The sequence below is a fragment of the Lagenorhynchus albirostris genome, chromosome 21 (assembly GCF_949774975.1).
Source record: "Lagenorhynchus albirostris chromosome 21, mLagAlb1.1, whole genome shotgun sequence".
Taxonomy (NCBI): Eukaryota; Metazoa; Chordata; class Mammalia; order Artiodactyla; family Delphinidae; genus Lagenorhynchus; species Lagenorhynchus albirostris.
In genome coordinates this window covers 1,213,292-1,234,097 of record NC_083115.1, presented here as the reverse complement: position 1 = coordinate 1,234,097, position 20,806 = coordinate 1,213,292, and the positions used below count along the sequence as shown (strand labels likewise).

The following is a 20,806-nucleotide window of genomic DNA, read 5'->3' as shown; positions in this document are numbered from 1 at the left end:
CTGATGCTCCCCTGGTGCGCGTTATACTCTTAGCGTCACTTACCACGCTGATCACCCTGAGAGCAGTTAAGGAAGGTGTCGTTATTTCTGTTTTGCAGATGAGGCAGCCGAGGCTCCAGGAGATTAGTGGGCTTGCCTAGATCACAGTGTTAATCCACAGGGGAGCCAGGTCCCAAACGTCCCCATCTTCTGAATCCAAGTGTCATTTCCTTACGGTGCTCGGCTGTTTTACCTTCGGGTGGGGAAGGGATCCAGGTGTAAGCGTGTCTGGGGATAGACGTACACCCGGACCACGCTGCCGGCTTCCTGGAGGGAACCCCGATAAGAAGCCGCTCAGTGGGGCCATTGCAGTGCGGCTTTATTTCCTTGGCCACTGGTTTCATTGGCTCCAGAGGCATTGGGATTGTCCCGGGTTCTGTCGCCTGGTCTTCACTGGCTCACGTTCTCCCCCGCATGAGGAGCACACGTTAGCCGTGACAGTAGTTTTCAATATGGGGAAACTGCTAGAAATAGAAAAAATAAATTGGTGCTAAAACTTCTCAAGTGTCCTTGGTACCCTTAATCCCAGTGCCCTCGGGTCACAGAAGACACGTGGTGAGATGTCGTGGGCCTCGGTTGTGTGTTTTCCAGGGGATTCCACCGGCAGCAAGCCCGGGCACCTGAGTGACTGTGTGTGGTCTCACCTTTCAGAGCCGCCAACTTCAGGAACTTCACCTTCATCCAGCTGAATGGGGAGTTCTCTCGGGGAAAGGGGCTGGACGTGGGTGCCCGCTCCTGGACGGGGCGCAACGTGCTGCTCTTCTTCTGCGACGTGGACATCTACTTCACCTCCGAGCTCCTCAACACCTGCAGGCTGAACACGCAGCCAGGTGGGGCTCCGCTCCCAAGCACCTCTTAGCTCGCCCCGCCGACCCGCTCCTGGATCTGCCTTATTTGCCCCCCTGACAAAGACAGGGATGCCGTCTGCTTTGATTCCTCCTTTGGTGTCGTGCTGGGGGCCTGCCAGCCACCATAGCTCTGGGACTCTTGGTCCCAAGTTCGTGTGTACAGCCCTTTTCCATTCTCCCCTAGAAGGTCAGCTTTAGGGGATGACCAGGGAGCAGGTGTGGTGGGGAGGATTGGGCCTGGGAGACACCACTGAAACCGAAGGGAAGGAGTGGCTATGGGCATTTGCCAGGGCAGGAGGGGCTCCAGACAGAAAGAACCCACAGTATGAAAATTGTTCTCATAGCTTTGACTCGGCGGCAAGGCCGATACTCAGCTGATAACCACTGGAATGGCCATGTCCGTTGTTCAGATACTGAAATTCTTCTGTGAAAATTGGTAAAGAGCAGCTACCCGGGCCTCCCAAAGTCTTTTCCTGCTGCCTGAGGTCACCCTGGCTGACTGCCCCACGAGCCAGCAGTTAAAGGGTTAAGGTCTGGCAGGACGGGGGCACTGGGGCCCTCTTTCACACCCACTCCCACTAGTTGTGCCCAGTGCCAGGTCCACTGGCCGTCAGAGCTTAGAACATTACCCTTGGGCTGGGAAGTCGGGAATCCGTGTGTGTCCATCTGGTCTACCTGCCGCAGTACTGCTAAGGTCTGTGTCAGAGACCAGTGGAGGCAAAAGGGACAGTGGACGCAGATCCCTAGGCTGTTTCTGATGGTCGCATATAAATGAACAAACCTAACAGCTTTATCTGTCGCTTAGCGCATATGTTTGTTTTCTGGTTTGCAGGGAAGAAGGTATTTTATCCGGTCCTTTTCAGTCAGTACAATCCTGGCATAATATACGGCCATCATGACTCGATCCCTCCCTTAGAAAAGCAGCTGGTGAGTGCTCCCCCGAGGGGCCTTGGTGGGGCTCTGTTTCATGTCTTTCGTCACCAGGGGCACCTGACCATGAGTGGAGGTGAGTGGAAACCTGTGGATTGCTTCCCAGAGTAATTTGTAAGTGTGACAGGTGTTCTGGCCTTTGTTCCCAGCGCCTCGTTGATTAAAAGGCTTGCAGTATTTAAAAGTGGAAAATAAATAGGAACAGTACCTTACAGAAAGGTAATTTCATAGTTTTCTTCTACGGTTTTGGAAACCAGTATTATTGCATTATGGTTGCAGCACATTTCCCCTTTATTATTACAATCCTCTGAGGTAAGAAAGGTGAGATTTAGGTTCCCATCTGACAGGTGGAAAACGGAAGTCAGGAAGAGGTTCCCCCCTCCAGGCACACAGTGGGGCAGGGGCTAGATCCCTGCTCTCCGTCACCATTCCCACATTAGCATCAGAAGTGTCACCAGCAAGGTGGCTTTCACAGGAATATGGGAGGGACTTCTGTGCTAAGATCCCAGCCGCACAGGTGATGGGTAGGGGACCCACACAGCACCCAGGCTCTCTGTAAGCGGAGATGTCTTCGCTGGTCCATTCCGCAGAGAGTACAGGCAATAGGAGGACGGGGTGAAGCCAGCAGAAGGTCCCTATGCTGCTGGAAGGTGTGCCCCTCCGAGGCAAAATGTCCCACTGTTGTCATCGCCAAGCTGGGCTGTGATCTTCTGTAGAGACGCCAGCAGGGCTTATCTGAAGCTGTTGCCAGCTCAGGCTGAGCCTGGGGGGCGGCAGTAGGAATTGCCTCAAGCGGCTGTCTCTCCTGTTGAGGTGGCGAAGCTGTGTTTCTTTACCTCTCAGGGTGGAGAAAGGAAGCTGCTGTCTGACCATGAGGAGGTGATGGGACTCAGTCTTCCATGCTTCCCTGCAGTGGGAAAGTAAACTGATTTTCATTGAAAATGTGTTCTGTGGAATTCTTTGGGAAGACTGATTCTGTGTTGAAGCTTCCAGAAGTAGGAAAACCTGTTCCCTCCCACCCCATCCTGGGTCCCCTTCCAGTTAACCTCTGGCAGCTGATGTAATGATCTTTTCCAGCCTGGGTTCCTCTAGGCTGCACCAGGTTCATTTCTCACCATGTCTTAGCGTGGCTTCACTTGCGGCGTGAGGCACACAGCACAGTAATAACACCGTTCTCTCTTCCCCCAGCGAAATTGTAATACTGCACATTCGTTGTGTATCTGTACATACTGTGTGTATGCATGTGCTTTATACGTAAACACAGTAAGAGTTTTCCACTCCTACTTAGAGGTGATATCACTTCTGTTGAGACAGAAAAACTTCATGTTTCCTTTCCATAGAGTTCTAAGCTTCTAATAGGGATTGAGGCGGGATTTATTTTCTTTCAACCAATCAGAATAAAAGTTCCTTTGATTTTAAATAAAGTACTGCTTTACATTTGACATTGAATAGGATTAATGTTTCAACTTCAAATCAAGACCTTATTTGCTTTCAAGGAATTCATTTAATTTCACAATTTAAAAGTTTTATCCTTTTATTGCCATTCCTGCAGGGAAGCTCAAGGTCTGGCATGGTCCAGCCAGCTTCTCAGGTCCTCAGAATTAGTGGTCAAGTCAGAAACAGAACTCAGATTGCTGTGTCCACAGCTCCGAGGCCTCTGAGTTATCCTGCAGCCTTTACCAGTCACCTCCGAATACAGCTGAGACCTTCCACAGAGCGCACGGGTCTGGTATTTTAGGAGTCAGTATTTATGGCTCTTTATCCTAGAAAGAGCAATTGTCTCTGAGACAAAGGGGTCTCTGTCAAAAAAGAAAAGCATCCATTATGTTCTTACTGGATGAGCCATTTCAGGAGCACTTGCTGCCCATAGAGAGCTAGTTGAGGTGTGCGTGGGGCAGTCAGGGACTGGAGCAGTTTCCTATGCGTGGCAGTGGTGCCCCAGGTCATTTCACTCACTCACTTCTTTCTCCTAGACTCGCCCAGGGTCACACAACCAGCTAGAGCTCAGGCCAAGACCAGGATTCCCTTATCTAGTGTGGCAGAGACAGAGTTGCTTAAGTTCTAGGTGAGAGCGGAAATAGAAAGGGAAATGACCAGAGGAGAGCCTCAAACTCCTGAAGTTAATATGGTGGAGAGAAAACATGTGGGTGCAGAGAAGGTATAAAATAACAGGTAGTGATTGGAGGTTGGTAAATTAGGAGAGACTTCCTGCCAGGGGTTCCTTTTGGCTCAGTCTTGAAAGATACGACACATATATATTAATAAATTCTTGAGAGCCTGCACTGGAGTACATCAGTATCAAGGTGACAGGAAAGCCCAGGTCCAGAATGCGGCTGTGACAGATGACTGCCATGTGCAAATGGGAGCCTTGGCCAGCAGCCCTGAAAATACAACCTTGGTAGTCAGTGTACCACTTATTGCTTCTGGCTGTTGCCACTGACAGTTGATAACGTTTGCCTGCAGATAGAGGCGAGAAACCAAATTTACAGGGATTTTTTTGTGTGTTCAGGTTACTTCTTTCTTTACATTTGAGTACAGACCGTTAGTAATCAGTAGTAAGTGAAATCATGGGGTTTCATACTAATATTTAATTTGTAGAGTTTTAAACCTGAGGTGAAACTTGCTGATGCTTTAATGTAGAAACAGCCTTCCGAGAAAGGAATAACCCTCATTTATGTAACCGCTAACTTTAGACATCCCCTCTCTTGGTTTGAGCCTTGTCAGTTCCTGCTGAGGCCACTGCAGGAGCCATCTAGATCCATCTCTCCCTCACACTCCAGTCTCTCCTTCACCCTCGGCCAGAGATGCGTTTCCAAAACACAGATTAATTCCACTAAAAAAAAACCTTTGAAGGCATAAAGTCAGTGGTGTGCTCAGAAGTGTTTAAAGCCCACTCTCCGAAGCGGGAAGGAGCTGGCTCCCAGTGCTGGCTGTCTATCTTCAGGGAGTCAGTCCTCCCGCAGGCTGGTGCAGGCTCCCCCATGGCGTCTCTGGACAGGGCTGGGAAGAGACTTCCTTGCCCAGGTGGTGGGCTGGTCCAGGCCGTGCCAGCACAGCCCTGAATCCTGATTCTTTGGGGGATGAACTGCCCTCCACAATCTGACTCTCGTACTGATCACCGGGCAACTGTCTGCAAACCCGACCCCAGCACCTGGGCTTGATGCCAGCCGGAGCACCCCTGCCCCGTGTCTCCTGCGCTGCCCTCCCCCGAGGGCCATCTCCTCTCCGGCGCTGATGCCCACAGTGCCTGGCCGCTCCCTCTGCCACGTGGTCCTGCCTGGCACTGTCTGACGACTGGTCAACGTACGCCTGGTCTGCGGATCCTGTCCTCACCTCTCTCTCGTTACACCCTTCTCTCTCCTTTAGTCCAAAGAGTACTACACCACTGACCTGCATTTCAGTTTAAATTTCTAAAAAGTGCTGACTGGGCCTGGTCCGTCCTTTTAGTCTGTTTCTGTTTGTTCAGGAAGCAGACATTCGCTGAGAACAGAAGTCACATTAACAGATGCCACGTCCGTGGCCTTTGGGCAGCCGGCACTCTGCCCACGTTGTCGTGTAACAGTCAGTAAGGTGAAAAGGAGTGCTACGCTCATGTCACGGGTGAGAACGTTGAAGCTCAGAGGCATGTGTCACTTGCTCAGACGCCCTCAGCGCTGGGTGGCAGGTCGGGAACTCAAGTGATGGGACCAGACTGCGACAGCTGGGGGCAGGGGCACGTTCTCCACATCCGCGTGCTTCCAGGGGGCAGAGGGTCTGACTTTGGGTTGCAGGCTCCCTGGGCAGAGTCCTGGTCCAGCAGGATGCCCTTCAGAAGACACTTCATTTTTTTTTTTTAATTTATTTTTGGCTGTGTTGGGTTTTTGTTGCTGCATGTGGGCTTTCTCTAGCTGCAGCGAGCGGGGGCTGCGCTTTGTTGCCGTGCGCAGTCTTCTCATTGCTGTGGCTTCTCTTGTTGCAGAGCACAGGCTCTAGGTGTGCGAGCTTCAGTAGTTGTGGCTTGTAGGCTCAGTAGTTGTGGCTCACGGGCTCAGTAGTTGTGGCTTGTGGGCTCTAGAGCGCAGGCTCAGTAGTTGTGGCACATGGGCTCAGTTGCTCTGCAGTATGTGGGATCTTCCCAGACCAGGGCTCGAACCCGTGTCCCCTGCATTGGCAGGCGGATCCTGAACCACTGTGCCACCAGGGAAGTCGCAACACTTCACTTTTTCATGCAGATGCCGATGAAAGGAGACTTGTAGAAAAGTGTGGGTTAGTACAAATCCTGGAGGAGGTGGCAATTGAGTCCATTCTTAGACCAATTCTTTGAAAGCCGTGGCTTGAGAAACACCTTATTTGTCAAGAAATGGACACCGTCATGGCCACCCTGGTGCTGGTCTGGGCTCGGCCTCGACTGGCTGAGTGATCGTGGGCAGGTCATGCTGCCTCCCAGCCTGAGGCCCGTGCACACCACACGCAGCCCCTGGGATCCTGTGCATGTGACCCCTGAGCCTCAGGGCCCAGCCCACGCAGGGTGTATGGGGGGCGGCAGCCCGGCCTCGGGACCCCTGCAGCCCAGGCTGTCTGCCGCTCACTGCGTGACTGCACAGCCCAGTGCACGGTGAATTCACAGGCCCAGTACTCAGGATTTACTAAGACTTCAAGGCAACAACGGCAGAGCCTCACATCAGGCACAAGGCCTGTAAACCCGGGGCCCATGGGGTTTCCGGTGACGTGAGGCGGGCCAAACGCAGCCTCGGTTCCTGGGAGACTCTCTCCGGTTTAGAGGAAATACTCTGCCTGAGAATTTGTAACTGATTTTATTTTCCAGCCCAGATTGCTTCCCTGGCATTTGCCAAGTCAGCCACGTGGAGCCCCACAGGTGTGGCTGAACCTGTGGGGCCTCAGGGAGGAGCCTTCCCACATCTGTGGGGAGAGGCACTGATTTGTGCTTTGTGTTTTGGTCCTGATAGGAAGTTATCACTCCCGTCACATGACCTCCCTCAGAGCGCGTGTCTGGGGGCTCCCCGAGGGAGGGCGGACGTGACCACTGTCCGGTTGTCCGGTTGTGGTGTGTCGTGCCGGGCAGAGCCTGCTGGAATCCGGGTGCAGAGGGTGCTGGGGGTCGGAAGGGGGCATGGTCTTGAGGACACAGCCCTGGAAGCAGAGGAGTGAGATCCAGGGCAGGGGGATGGTCCTCTTAGAGTATCTTCTCCATCTCCTTCACGGTAGTAGACGTCACGCGCATGTGTAGCTCCGTGTAGGAGCTTGGGGCAGAGGTTCTAAGAAGTCGAGCCGTCTGCTTAGAGCCCAGGAAGGGGAAAGCGTTTCTGCCTGTGGGTCCAGAGCCCAAGGTTCTGAGAGCTTCCTCAGTGGACTCCGAGGCCTGGGCTGAGCCCCTCACTGCTGAGAATTCCCTACCCCAGCCGTCTCCGTTTCCACTGGCCGGTTGTTCCTCACTTGTTCCTTGGAGAAGGAGTGACTGAGTGCCTGCTGGGTGCTGGATTGGACCTGCCCATCCAGCCTGAACGAGACCAAGGCCCTGAGCTTACGTTCACCAGCGGTGGTGGGTGAGGACAGCAGGCGGAAACAGCCCCTCGACAGGAGGGTTTCAGAGAGCCCTCACGTTACAGAGAAAATAAACCAGCTGATGTGACGTGACACTGGCGGGGGGTCAGGGTGACTGCTCTGAGCAGAGCCCAGTGGTGAGCAGGAAAGGGTGACCCCAGCCGGGCAGACTGCGGGTGTCCAGCCTTGGAGACCTGTGAGCTGGCGCATTCGAGGGGACAGGGGATGGACAGGGCAGGCAGGGGCAGGTCACGTGGGGCCTCTGCAGGCCGGATGTTCCTGTGGATTTTATTCTGATTGCCTGGGGGAGGGTGCAGTTAACCCACCAAGGGCTCAGAAAGGGGCTGTGCTGTGGCCTGCCGCATGCTAGAGGCCTCATGGGCTGTCGAGGGCGCTGCTTCAGTTAGCGCCCAGCCCACCTGAGGGGCGTGGACTTGGCACGCGCGCCCGTCTTGCCCGCACGGTACATGCCGAGGGCACCACTGGATCTCTTCCCACCAAGGGCTGAACTTCGACGCACTGTTCAGATACTGGCTTTTCATGGCCTGCGAGCTTTAAAGCCCCCGTTAGTAAGTGTTTGTGTAGCTCATTCCCTGCTCACAAGTTAGTTTGCCTCTGTCACACTGTCCCCAGGTGAGGGTCATACCTTGCCGGGCACTGTGTCCACTCAATGGTCCTGGGAGGCTGCCTCTGCAGTCCCTCCAGGGCTTCTCCCTAAGCGCTGGCCCGTTGTTTTCCCTGTGTGGATGGGTCCTGGGAGGCTGCCTCTGCAGTCCCTCCAGGGCTTCTCCCTAAGCGCTGGCCCGTTGTTTTCCCTGTGTGGAGCTTCCTCTCTTAAATGCCAGGTAGACCACTGCCAAATATTTGAAGTTCGAATGCTGCACGACTCTTTGACTGCATTTTTTATATATATAAATTTATTTTATTTATTTTTGGCTTTGCTGCGCACGGGCTTTCTCTAGTTGCAGCGAGTGGGGGCTACTCTTTGTTGTGATGCGGGGGCTTCTTATCGTGGTGGCTTCTCTTGTTGAGGAGCACGGGCTCTAGACGCGAAGGCTTCAGTAGTTGTGGCATGTGGGCTCAGTAGTTGTGGCTCGCAGGCTCTAGAGCATAGGCTCAGTAGCTGTGGCTCACGGGCTTAGTTGCTCTGAGGCATGTGGGATCTTCCCGGACCAGGGCTCGAACCTGTGTCCCCTGCATTGGCCAGGCAGACTCTTTAACCGCTGCGCCACCAGGGGAGCCCTCTCTGACTGCATTTTTACCCAGGCCATGTCTGTGTCCCGGCCACCAGAAAGGACAGTGAGCCATTAGCTGTGGCAGAGACAGTGTACCTGCCATGACTGGGATGGAACAGAAACCATTTTTTAAAAATGACTCAGTGGAAAATTTTCCTGACTTTCCTGCCCTGTGAAATCTTTCCAGTTGATACTAATGACACTTGTGGCTGGGGAGCTAGCGTACAGCAGGCCTTTGTTCTGGAGTCGAGGGGGAGAGACAGGCCTCTCCCGGCCCTTCTTCTCCTTGGTCTTGATTTGTGCTAACCATAGTGTAAGTGACATCCATGTGTAGGTTGTGGTGAAATAAGATGGTTTCATAGGTTGCAGAGTACAGGAAATGTTAAGTCCATCGCCGCTTCTGCAGGCCATTTGTCAAGTGTAGTTTAGCCTGTGGTACAGGTGGAGTGAGCCCTCGGGAAGGTGGAGGGCAGCGGAGGGGTATTTGGGTGTCAGGCTGGGAGAGTCCTTGGGGCGACTTGGCTGAATCTCCTCATTAAAGGAACAGAAACAGAGAGACTGAGGGGCCTGCCTGAGGCAGACATGCCGGCCAGAGGCCCCCCCCGGGCGGGATGAGCTCTCTCCAGTTAGCGGGCAACAGGCAGCGCGGGGGCCCTGCTGCGGGACCTCATTTCCTCCTAACACCTACGCGAGCGACCAGGACAAATCCGGAAAAACAGCCATTAGGGTCGCAAACCCACTCCCAGGATTAGTGCAGCCAAAACTACGTAAACGACAAAAACCATTTTAAAATTAGTCTTGCTGCTCCAGCAAATACATTAGAAACGTATTTGCAGAGTGAGACACGGGGCAGGGCCAGGCCCGGCTTTTCATAGCCGGTCCCTGCCTGGAGGCCCCGCACGTGCGTGGGGAGCAATTGATGTTAAAACGGACCGCGGATGAATGGACAGAGCGTGTCCTCAGGACCTGGCCTCTCGGTGCCCTTGTCCAGGGCCAGCAGCGCAGCCTCGGGTTTTCTTTTCAGTCTCTGAGGGAGTCCAGTTCGTGCCCCGGGCCAGGGCGCCTGAATTCTAGGTGGTTCTCTCTCCTTCTCTCAGCTTCCTGAGCCCTTTGCTGGCCGCCCACCTGGCCTGTGGGCCCCAGGCCTCCTTCTCGCCCGTGCAGGTGTCAGGCCAGATGTGTAGGTGGCTTTTCCATGGCGCCGCCCCAAACTGGCTCCCCACCCCGGACCCCACTGCACTGTGAGAGTGTGTGTGTGTGTGTGTGTGTGTGTGTGTGTGTGTGTTCAAGCCTCTGCCCTGGAAACATTCCGGCCACAGGTGCCCCAAATCACAGAGCCCCTTGGGGACGGGTAGCTTGCTGTGTCCTGACTGTTGTCCACGTCCCCAACCAGGGGGTGGCTGTGTGTCAGCGACGCGCCCCCCACGTGTGACACCCCCATCCATGTTCACTCTGTCCTCCTCCCTCAAGTGATGGTGCCCTCCCTGCAGGTCATAAAGAAGGAAACTGGGTTCTGGAGAGACTTCGGGTTCGGGATGACGTGCCAGTACCGGTCCGACTTCATCAACATAGGTGAGCCCGGGGCCCTGGTCCCTAAGGAGGACGCTCTCCGGCCACGGATGTGGGTGCTGGGCTGAGGGCGCTCGGGCAGTGGGGACCCTGTCTTCTCCTTCAGCATCTCTCAGTGTCCCTGGGGGAGGACAGAAATGAGGGCAAAGTCAGGCTGTTGCATAAAGGCGGCTTCGAAGCAAGTTGTCCAGGGCCTCCCTCCAGCCGGGCCGGGCTCCTGTGTCCTCCGCACAGAACGTCCTCCACGGAGAGGGGATCCACCAGAAAGAAGGGCAGCACGGAGGACTGGGGAAAATCACACAGCAGGAGGATTCCGGTTTCTCTCTGCTGAACCTGTGAAAATTCCAGATGTCACTTCAAGTCCGGAGTGCGCAGTCACTGTCAACAGGCACACATACATGTACACAGATGCATGGACACGTGCACACGCACACACATGTACATGCACAAGCGCACTCAAACACACACACACACACGGCTCCCAGAACACAGAGAGGAAAGGCCTTCTGGTTGCAGATGAGGGACCGAGCCTCTCAGAGGCAGATGGACCTCACAGCCATTGGGGGACATAGTCAGGCTCAGCACCGAGGGTCTCCTGTCCCCTGGGAAATAGCACACCACCCCCCCCATGGCAGCACCTACTCAGGTGCCTCTGGAGGGAATAGATCTGTGGATTGTACATGACCGGGGATGAGTGAACAGGCCCAAGCCTTGACCTTGGGCCCAGAGGCTCGGGTGGACCCTGAGCGGGGTGGAGCTAGAGGCCCGCCCTCACGTGGAGATTCCCACCCCTGCGTCCCCCTGGGGCCCCTTAGCCCCCTGTCTTGCTCTCTCCTGGCCCTGTCCCATCCTGCCCAAGGCTTAGGGCTTCTCTCTGTAAGGTCAGTGAGTCAGTCTGAGGAGGCCAGTTTCTTTCGCTCAGAAGTGCGGTGGACATCAGGGACTACAGGACCCTCAAAGAGACCACCAAGTTAAAAAGATTAAAAAACCCAAACGTCTTGAAGTCAAGTCCTGTTAGAAGCAGCAGGACGTGGGGGACATGGGTCTCTGAGTGGTGGGTTTGCTCAGGTTCCCAGCAACTCACCACGGGTGCTCCTTGATTTCTTTAAGAAGTCGTCCTAAATGATTATGTGCAAATCTAATTTCCAAAAGTGACGTATTTTTAAAATGTTCTGAAGGAAATTTCCATTTTGAGAAACTCTTGTTTCCTCACTCTGTGTACAAGCAAAGGTGATTTTGAGATGATGTACGTTTATCAGTTTTGGAGTTATAACACACTGGATTTTCCTAACGATAGAGCATAACTGTCACCGACAACCATGGGGGTGGCAGGCGGGAAGGGGGCTCGTGCTCAGAGCCTCTGGGTCCCATCTGGACCCCCTCGCTCTTTGCCATCCTGTGCATATTTGCAGGTGTCTCACTTGTATGCCTTCTATTTAATAAGTAGTAATGATACCGGTGATGAGAAATCCATCACAGCCAACCAAGCACTGCCCCTTACCCTACTGCCTCATCTGGTTATGGCACCTGCTGCATTTCAGGGTAAAGAAACTAAACTTAAGAGAGGGAAAGTGGCCGCCAGTATGATAACCAAGGCTCAAATTCAGGCCGTGACTCAGGATCTTCCTGTCCCACGTCCGGGGGCCACACGGCACCCATGTTCACCGCCAGGGGTGCAGGCTGGCTTCCCCACTTCCCCCTCCAGTGGAGGTCTGCATCGGAGCCTGGAGACTACAGGGAATCAGGGGCTGCGCGACAAAGACACTGAGTCACTTCTCCACAAAAGGTCCAAGAAACCTCCTCAGTGAGAAAGGAGCGGTGACGACAGCAAGGCCAGTGCTTCTTGGTTGTCTGGGACGCCGTGGCTTGAAGTGAAGAGAAGATGTGAGGCCGTCTCAGTTTTCAAAGGTGACCCTTCCTCACTGTGTGAAGGAGTCACTAGAACGTGAAACGAGATTCTGTGAGTCAAACTTCAGAACTGTGAGGCCAGTCCCTTTAAAATGACTCCTTTCACCAGCCTGTGGAGGACACACAGCTTCGGGGACCCCCTTTAGCCGATAGGAGGAACAGTGCTTTATCGGGCTGTGAATTTTTCACACTGCAGGGCCCTGGTCTGCAGGAAGAGGCCACGTTCAAAGAATCCCACGAGGTTTCGTTCAGAGGTTCTGGTTGGGACGTTGGGACGCTGCGGCAGCCCTTGGTCTAAGGCTGGGGTATCGCTGACCCCAGAGCTGTTATAATTGCGGCCCGCCACGCTGCTGGGGCCTCCTGGGAGCAGGCGAGGCTGGGATGCTGTGTGCAGTCGCGCTGTCTCGGAGCTGGAGCCGCTGCCAGCAAGGCCGTCTGTGTCTGGGGTGTCTGAGCTCTCTGACCCCGGTGGACGCTCATCACTTGGCGGGGCGGGGAGACCTCCCCGAGATGCTCCTACTCTCCACGCAGCGTCCTGTGCTGGCGCGGATCAGGGGGCCCCCGGCAGCGTGTTCAGCAGTGTGTTCTCTCCCACAGGTGGGTTCGACCTGGACATCAAAGGCTGGGGTGGCGAGGACGTGCACCTTTACCGCAAGTACCTGCACAGCAACCTCATCGTGGTGCGGACGCCCGTGCGGGGCCTCTTCCACCTCTGGCATGAGAAGCGCTGCGTAGACGAGCTGACGCCCGAGCAGTACAAGATGTGCATGCAGTCCAAGGCCATGAACGAGGCGTCCCACGGGCAGCTGGGGATGCTGGTCTTCAGGCACGAGATAGAGGCCCACCTCCGCAAACAGAAACAGGAGACAAGGAGCCAGAAAACATGAGCTCCCGGGGGCCCATGTGGCGAGACGGTTTATTTTTTTCCTTTTGCAATTACCAAATGAATGGCTGCAACAAGGAAAAGATTGCCCTGAAGAGCAAGAAAAGAATTTGACTGATGAAAAGAATTTGATGAGTAAAGCAGGCGAGGGGAGAGCCTCCCGTTTCCCTCTGCCTGTTTAGCTTCTGCAACAGGAGCTGAAACCCCTCAACCTGGCTTGCAAAAACAGCCCAAACGCACCCGTCCGGTGTCTGACAAAGGCGGCCTGATCGTGAAATTGTGAGCCTAATGGTGTGTTTACAGCAAAGCAAGAGCTGTTTGTTTTCTATGCTTACTGAAATATTCATGAACAAAGACCAGTTTTGTAAAAAGTTCATTAGAATGGAAGGCCAGCACATCCCTCCCCATCTGAGTGATTATCAGCAGGGCTGTAGTGTCTGGGATGCTGAAATGTCAGGAGGCCGGTGAGGAGAGACCGTGTGAAATTCAAAGATACGCTCATCGTGATCTTTGTGAATATATCAAGCAAAACCAAATGGACTAAAAATGAAAAAGAACCCATAGCTATTGTATCATCTCTGCCCAAGATTAACCAAAAATAACCTGCTCATCCATATTTTTGGTTGTAGTTTTAACAATCTGTTAATTTTATTTAAAATGCACTTTTTTGGCTTATGAGTTATATTCTGCTTATTTAATTACCAGTTCGCAAGCCTTACTAAGAGAGCATAAGTAGCTACATTTTTACATTTTTTTGAGAAGATACTTTTAGCTGCATTATGAGAACTTTCAGTTCAGAGCATGGGATTGTTACCCACATCCGAGGACGTGGCAGTGCCCTGCGGGCACTGGACGGCAGACGGTCACCGTGGGGAAGGCATGGCCTGGGGCTGCTGACCGAACGAGACACACGGATACTTTATCTGAAGAGTATTTCCGGAGAGGAGCAACTGAACACTGGAGGGAAAGGAAAATGTACTTTTTACCTTAACAGAAAAGGAAACATTCAGACTGGTGATAGAAGTCAGAAAACACATTTTCTCCTCAGGGGAACTGGGGACCACTTTCTTACCTGTTTAAATAAACCAAAGCTGACTGTGTGAACCAAACATTCTCTTTTCCAAGCAGGGTGCTGTTCCTGGCTTCTGGCTTCCACGAGAAGAAACGCAGGAAAATGTCTTTTGTGAAAGGTCGCTCCATCTGCCGGCATCACCAACCCCAGCCAAGGGGCAGTAACTAATTATTTTTTAAATTAAGCTGTTCTACCCAGTCAACCAAGATGCTTCTGAAAATTGCCTTTTATTATAGTTTCCAACTATTTAAAAACAAAATAAACGCAGTTAACATTGAGTGGTTTCTACATTCATGTGAAAATGATTAGCCAGCACCAGATGCATGAGCTAATTATCTCTCTGGGTCCTTGCCTTCTGTTTGCCCGCAGTCAACTCATTGTTTAAAAGCTTCAGGAACATTCAAGCTGTTGGTGTGTTAAACAAAAAAAAAAATGCTTTGTATTGATTTGTACTGGTAGTTTATAAAATTTAATTAAAACCCAGGACATGAATGGAAGGTGGCGTTGGACAACTAATAAAATGTGATTTGTGGGTACGATTTCTTCTTGGATTAAGAACACCACATCTTTAGTTTTTGTGTGTAGACCAGGGTTCCCTGGCTGTGGCCCTATAGCGTTTCAGGCTAGATCACTCCCTGCTGGGGGCTGTCCTGTGCCCCCAGCATCCCTGGTCTCTCCCCCCTCGAAGCCAGGAGCACCTCTCACCCAGGGGGACACCTAAACTGGCTCCTGTCACCGCCAGGTGTCCCCTGGGGGGAACTGGTCTAGAGAGAGGAGAGAACTGTAGTGAAGAACCTGGCAGTTAATACAGTCCGCTCGTCTTTTTGATTAGGAAACGTTGAGGAATGGTTTCCAGGAGCCCTTTTGGCTGTACGTGCGTTTCGTACTTCCGGAGCTGGGAGAGGAGGCTCCGGGCACCTGTCTGTCTCTCCACTGGGTCCTGGGCTTGGTGGGGCCGACCTTGCCCACTCCTGCTGTCTTTCTCTGGGTCGGGAGGTTGCTGTCCCAGCAAGGTCCACAGCGGGAGCGAATGTCTGATTGTGGAATGAGGTCTCGGGGTCCCGGGATGGGGGCTCCAGGACGCACTGTGGGGGGACCAGCCATTTGTGCGGGTTTAAATTGGATATCATGGGTGCCTGAGGCAGGGGTTAAAAATGGGATTTTTTTTTTTTTTTTTTTTTCGGTACGTGGGCCTCTCACTGTTGTGGCCTCTCCCGTTGCGGAGCACAGGCTCCGGACGCGCAGGCTCAGCGGCCATGGCTCATGGGCCAAACCGCTCCGCGGCACGTGAGATCTTCCCGGACCGGGTCACGAACCCGTGTCCCCTGCATCGACAGGCGGACTCTCAACCACTGCGCCACCAGGGAAGCGCTAAAAATGGGATTTTAAAGGATGCTGAGGGTGGCTGAAGAGACAACAGCATAGTGTTAAACTATCCCGCTTTTCAAAGCTTAGGTAGGTAAACGGTTTTATCAAGAGGCAGGAGCCCTCGCAGAGCACGTGCAAGAGGGGTCTGTCTCAGCTTGGTCTGTAACACATACCACAGACAGGGTAGCTTCATCAACCGACGCTGATTTTCCCAGGTTCTGGAGGCTGAAAAGTCCAAGGTCAAAGCACCACAGATCAGGTGTCTGGTGAGGACCCCCTCTTGCTGTTGTCCTCACATGGCTGAGAGCAGACAGAGGGCTAGCTTTCCTTCGTATTCTTAAAAGGACACTAATCCCTCCATGGGGGCTCCACCCTCATGACCTAGTACCTCTCAAAGGCCCCACCTCCAAATACCATCTCATTAGGCTTCAACTTAAGAATCTTATGGGGGCACAAACATTCGTTCCCTAGCAGGGCCTGTCCCGTTCCCTGCCCAAGATACTTATTTATAACAGAAGGGTTGGTGATGCCCCGCTGGAGCATTATAATCAGGAACTTGACATTTAAAATTTAGACAGCAAAGGATGGCAGTGATGAATGACATCTTCTAAAGGAGGAAGGATGCTACCAGGGAAGCACTGAGGCTGGGGCTTGTCTGAGGTCCCTTCCAGCTCTGCATCCTCCACTGTTGTGACTGTATGTAAATCGCCCAGGAACTGGCCCCAGTCACCCCGCTGGAGCAGGGTCCCTAGTAGAACCTGGGGTTCCGTCCAGCAGCCGTGCACCAACCAGCCTTGTGAGAGCCAGTTGCTGGCACTCCCTCCCGCTCCGCACTTGTAACCTAAAGACACGTTGGCAGCTTGCAGTCAGCTCCGGTGGGGGGGACAGTCCTCTGCTGGCATCCACGGGGCTGCTTTTGTGCAAGTCTCTTATGTAGGATGCATCGTATTTGCAGTTTCAGTTCAGCGTGGGAATTAGTATCAGGGTTTCCCCAGCCACATGCCTGGGTTCACGTGCGGTTCTTTCACTTCCAGCCCATATGATCTTAAACTTGACACTCATCTCCACCCGTTTCCTCGTTCAGGTTCATGAATGCAATCACATTTATATCATACGACTGACCATGGAATTAGGACACGTCATGCACGTAGCAGGTATTCAAATCCATTTGTTATTATCTGATACCAATTTTGCATTCACGACTGTGTCTGCTGTACTTGCCAGTGCACCCTGCACCTCTTGGGTATAATCAGACAGTGGGTCACACAGTAGAGATCATGAACCCATCATGCGTGCACCACTGTCATTTATTTCTGTCATTCTGAAAACAGTTTCAGTCTATCCGCAGAAGTGTTAGTAGGAGTGTACAATATAATGAACAGCTCCTCCCTTAAATTCTGTGCTCAGTGATTTGGAGTTGGTGACCCCCTAGGCAGTTGAGAGACATTAGAGGTTTTTGAAGTAAAAAGCATAGCCAGGCACCTTATATACAGAACGCCAACCTTCTAAGGCAGCTAATGTCATTACTTCCATTTTCCGGGTGCAGAAAACCAAGGCTCAGAAATGGTCAGGAACTTGCCCAGAGGCCTGGCCAGAAATTGGCATCATGTTCCCTCCCAGGACCAGCTCCAGAGGGCTTGATGGTCTCAGGGAAGGGGCAGGAGCTTTGGCCCGGGTGGAGTCCAGCACCTGTCCTCTTGTGCCTCAGGTTCCCACTGCCCCTCCAGCTCTGGGTCATCACTGGCAGGTTGGAGGCCTCAGAAGCCAGCTCTCCAAGCAGGATCCCAAGGTGTTAGATGTAAAGTCTACCTTGGGTTGGAGGGGAGGGTAGGTGGGAAGTCTTGCTTTTTGGAAAGGATCTGACACTGTTTCTGAGGATTGCTGATCAGAGAGAATGCCCTTGGGTGGGCCCTTGGAAGGGTGGGTGTGTTTTACTCCCAACACCCATCAAAGAGCTGGCAGCTTTGTGTGGTCCCTATTCTGATGAGCTTCATATCTGAATTCAAAGCTGTTTCTCTTGGCAGGACTCAGGGCTTTGCTGTTGATGCTGCCAAAAACTATGGGGCCTGTGCCAGTTGGTTGGGGGATTTGGATGGTGTTCTTTTTCAACATAGAGAAAAAATGTTCTCTTCAGTCAGCAGAGGTGCCCTTCAAACATCTCTGCATCACTGATCCTCTGACACACCCTCTGGAGTAGCCAGCCCAGTGCCCCTTGGCTGTGTCTGCCTTGTCCACTCTTCCAGAGGTGGGGAGACGAAGTGACACTGTGCTGCCTCAGGCTGTCTTGGCCTCCATCATCACGCAGAGGTTCAGAGAGGGCCAGGCCACATCCATGGCCTCTGCTCAAGACTCACCTGGTGGCTGGCTGTGCAGATGGCCTGCCTTCTACACACAGGCAGTACCCGGGGTGGCAAGTGGGGACGCTGGGTGAACTGTACTTACTCTTCATCTACTTGAGGGTCAGACATGTTAGCTTGAATCAAGGTGAGTACGGCACCACTGGCAACTCCCTACCTCAGTCGTCAATCCCCCAGCTTGTAACCCCACCACCAAAACCACCTCCAACTCCAGTGTTTACAAATCTACAACAATTAACATCACCTCTTTGGCTGGGATGTCAAACCTCATTTGAAAAGGGTAAGAAAAATAAATGAAAATTAAAGACAGACCCCACAAACATGTCTTGATAAATTTAAGAGGATTGAGATCATATCGAAGATCTTTTCTGGCCATGAAAGTATGAAACCAGAAATTAATTACATGAAGAAAACTGGAAAATCACAAATATGTGGAGATTAAGCAACATACTACTGAATAACCAATGGGCCAAAGGAGAAATTTAAAAAATACCTTGAGACAAAAACGGAGACATAATATACTAAAATCTATGGGATGCAGCAAAGGCAATTCAAAGAAGGAAGTTCAAAGCGATAAATGCCCACCTCAAGAAACAAGAAAAGCCTCAAATAAAAAACCTAACTTTACACCTCAAGGGACTAGAAAAAGAATGAAGTTTAAGGTTAGTAGAAGGAAGGAAATGACAAGGATCAGAATGGAAACAAATGAAATTGAGACAAAAAAGATAATAGAAAAGATCAATCACATTAAGAGCTGGTTTATGGAAAAGATAAACAAAATAGACCAACCAGTAGCTAGCCTCACCAGGAAAAAGAGAGGACTCAGATAAAATCAGAAACGAAAGAGAAATTACAACTAATACATCAAAAATACAAAGGATCACAAGAGACTACTGTGAACAATTATGTGCCAACAAACTGCACAACCTAGAAGAAATGGATAAATTCCTAAAACATATAACCTACCAAAACTGATTCATGATGAAACAGAACATTTGAACAGAATGATTAACAAAGAGATTGAATCAGTAATCAAAAACTCCCAACAAACGAAAGTCCAGGACCAGATGGATTCACTGGTGAATTCTACCAAACATTCAAAGAAGAATGAATACCAATCCTTCTCAAACTCATTCAAAATATAGAAAAGAAGGGAGCTCTTCCAAACACATTTTACAAGGCCAGCATAACCCTGATACCAAAACGGGACAAAGATGTCACAAAAAAAAAAAAAAGAAAGAAAAGAAAATTACAAGCCAATATGCCTGATGAACATAGATGCAAAAATCCTCAACAAAATATTAGTAAATCGAAATCAGCGGTACATTAAAAGGATCATACAACTGTGACCAAATGGAATTTATTCCAGGGACGCAGGGATGGTTCAATACCTGCAAATCATTCAAAGTGATACACCATATTAACAAAATGAAGGATAAAAATCATATAATCATTTCAATAGATGCAGAAAAAACATTTGACAAAATTCAACATCCGTTTATGATTAAAAACTATCAGCAAAGTGGATATAGAGGGAATGTACCTCAACGTAATAAAGGCCATATATGACAAGTCCACAGTTAATATCATACTTAATGATGAAAAGCTGAAAACATTTCCACTAAGATTAGGAAAAAGACAAGGATGCCCACTTTTGCCACTTTTATACAACATCGTATTGGAATTCTTAAAGCAGTAAGGCAAGGAAAAGAAACAAAAGGCACCCAAATTGGAAAGGAAGAAGTAAAACTGTCATTATTTTCAGATGACATGGTACTATATATAAACCCTGGATATTCCACCAAAAAAACTGTTAGAACTAATGAATGAATTTCGTAAAGTTGCAGGATACAAAATTAACATAGAGAAATTAGTTGCATTTTATACACTAATAACAAACTATCAGAGAATTTAAGAAAACAATCCCATTTACAATTGCATCTAAAAGAGTAAAACACTTAGAAATAAATTTAACCATGGAGGTGAAACACCTGTATATTGAAAACTATAAGACATTAATGAAAGAAATTGAAGAAGACATAAATAAAGGGAAATATATTCTGTGCTCATGGATTGAAGAAGTACTGTTGTTAAAATGTCCATACTACCCAAAGCAATCTACAGATTCAATTCAATAGCCATCAAAATCCCAGTGGTATTTTTCAAAGAAATAGAACAAACAATCCAAACATTTTTATAGACCCATAAAAGACCCCAAATAGCCAAAGCAATCTGGAAAAAGAGGAACAAAGCTGGAGGCATCATGCTCCCTGATTTCAAACTGTATTACAAAGCTAAATTAGTATGGTATTGGCATAAAAACAGAAACTTAGATCAATGGCACAGAATAGAAAGCCCAGTAATAAACCTACGCATATATGGTCAATTGATTTACAACAACAGAATCATGAATATACAATGGGGAAAGAATAGACTCTAATAAATGAACTTGCAAAAATTGGCCAGCCACGTGCAAAAGAATTAAACTGGATTACTCTCCAGCACTGTACACAAAAATTAACTCAAAATGGATAAAAGACTTGAACTTAAGGCCTGAAACCATAAAACTCCTACAAGAAAACACAGGTTGTAAGCTTCTTGACATTGGTCTTGGCAATGATTTTTTAATTCTGACAGCAAAAGCAAAAGCAACAAAAGCAAAAAGGAACAGGTGGGAGTACATCCAACTAAAAAGCTTTTGCACAGCAAAGAAAACCATAAACAAAATGAAAAAGCAACCTACTGAATGGGAGGAAATAATTGCAAGTCATATATATATATATATTTGTGTGTGTGTGTGTGTGTGTGTGTGTGTGTGTGTGTGGTACGCGGGCCTCTCACTGTTGGGGCCTCTCCCATTGAGAAGCACAGGCTCTGGACCCGCAGGCCCAGCGTCCATGGCTCATGGGCCTAGCCGCTCCTCGGCATGTGGGATCTTCCCGGACCGGGGCACGAACCCGTGTCCCCTGCATCGGCAGGCGGACTCTCAACCACTGCACCACCAGGGAAGCCCAATAAGTCATATATTCTGATAAGGGGCTAATACCAAAATATGT

At 50.6% G+C, this 20,806-nt stretch overlaps 1 protein-coding gene across 2 annotated transcripts in view; it reads left to right on the top strand.

Annotated features, from left to right (window-relative positions):
* Positions 1-14,159, top strand: part of CSGALNACT1 (chondroitin sulfate N-acetylgalactosaminyltransferase 1) — a 170,930-nt gene extending 156,771 nt beyond the window's left edge. For both annotated transcript variants that reach the window (XM_060136441.1, XM_060136443.1), the window contains 4 exons: positions 691-869; positions 1,720-1,814; positions 10,084-10,165; positions 12,668-14,159. In XM_060136441.1, coding sequence (XP_059992424.1) covers positions 691-869; positions 1,720-1,814; positions 10,084-10,165; positions 12,668-12,957 — 646 coding nt within the window. In that variant the 3' untranslated portion in view covers positions 12,958-14,159. The remainder of the gene's footprint in view (positions 1-690; positions 870-1,719; positions 1,815-10,083; positions 10,166-12,667) is intronic.
* Positions 14,160-20,806: the final 6,647 nt, after the last annotated feature.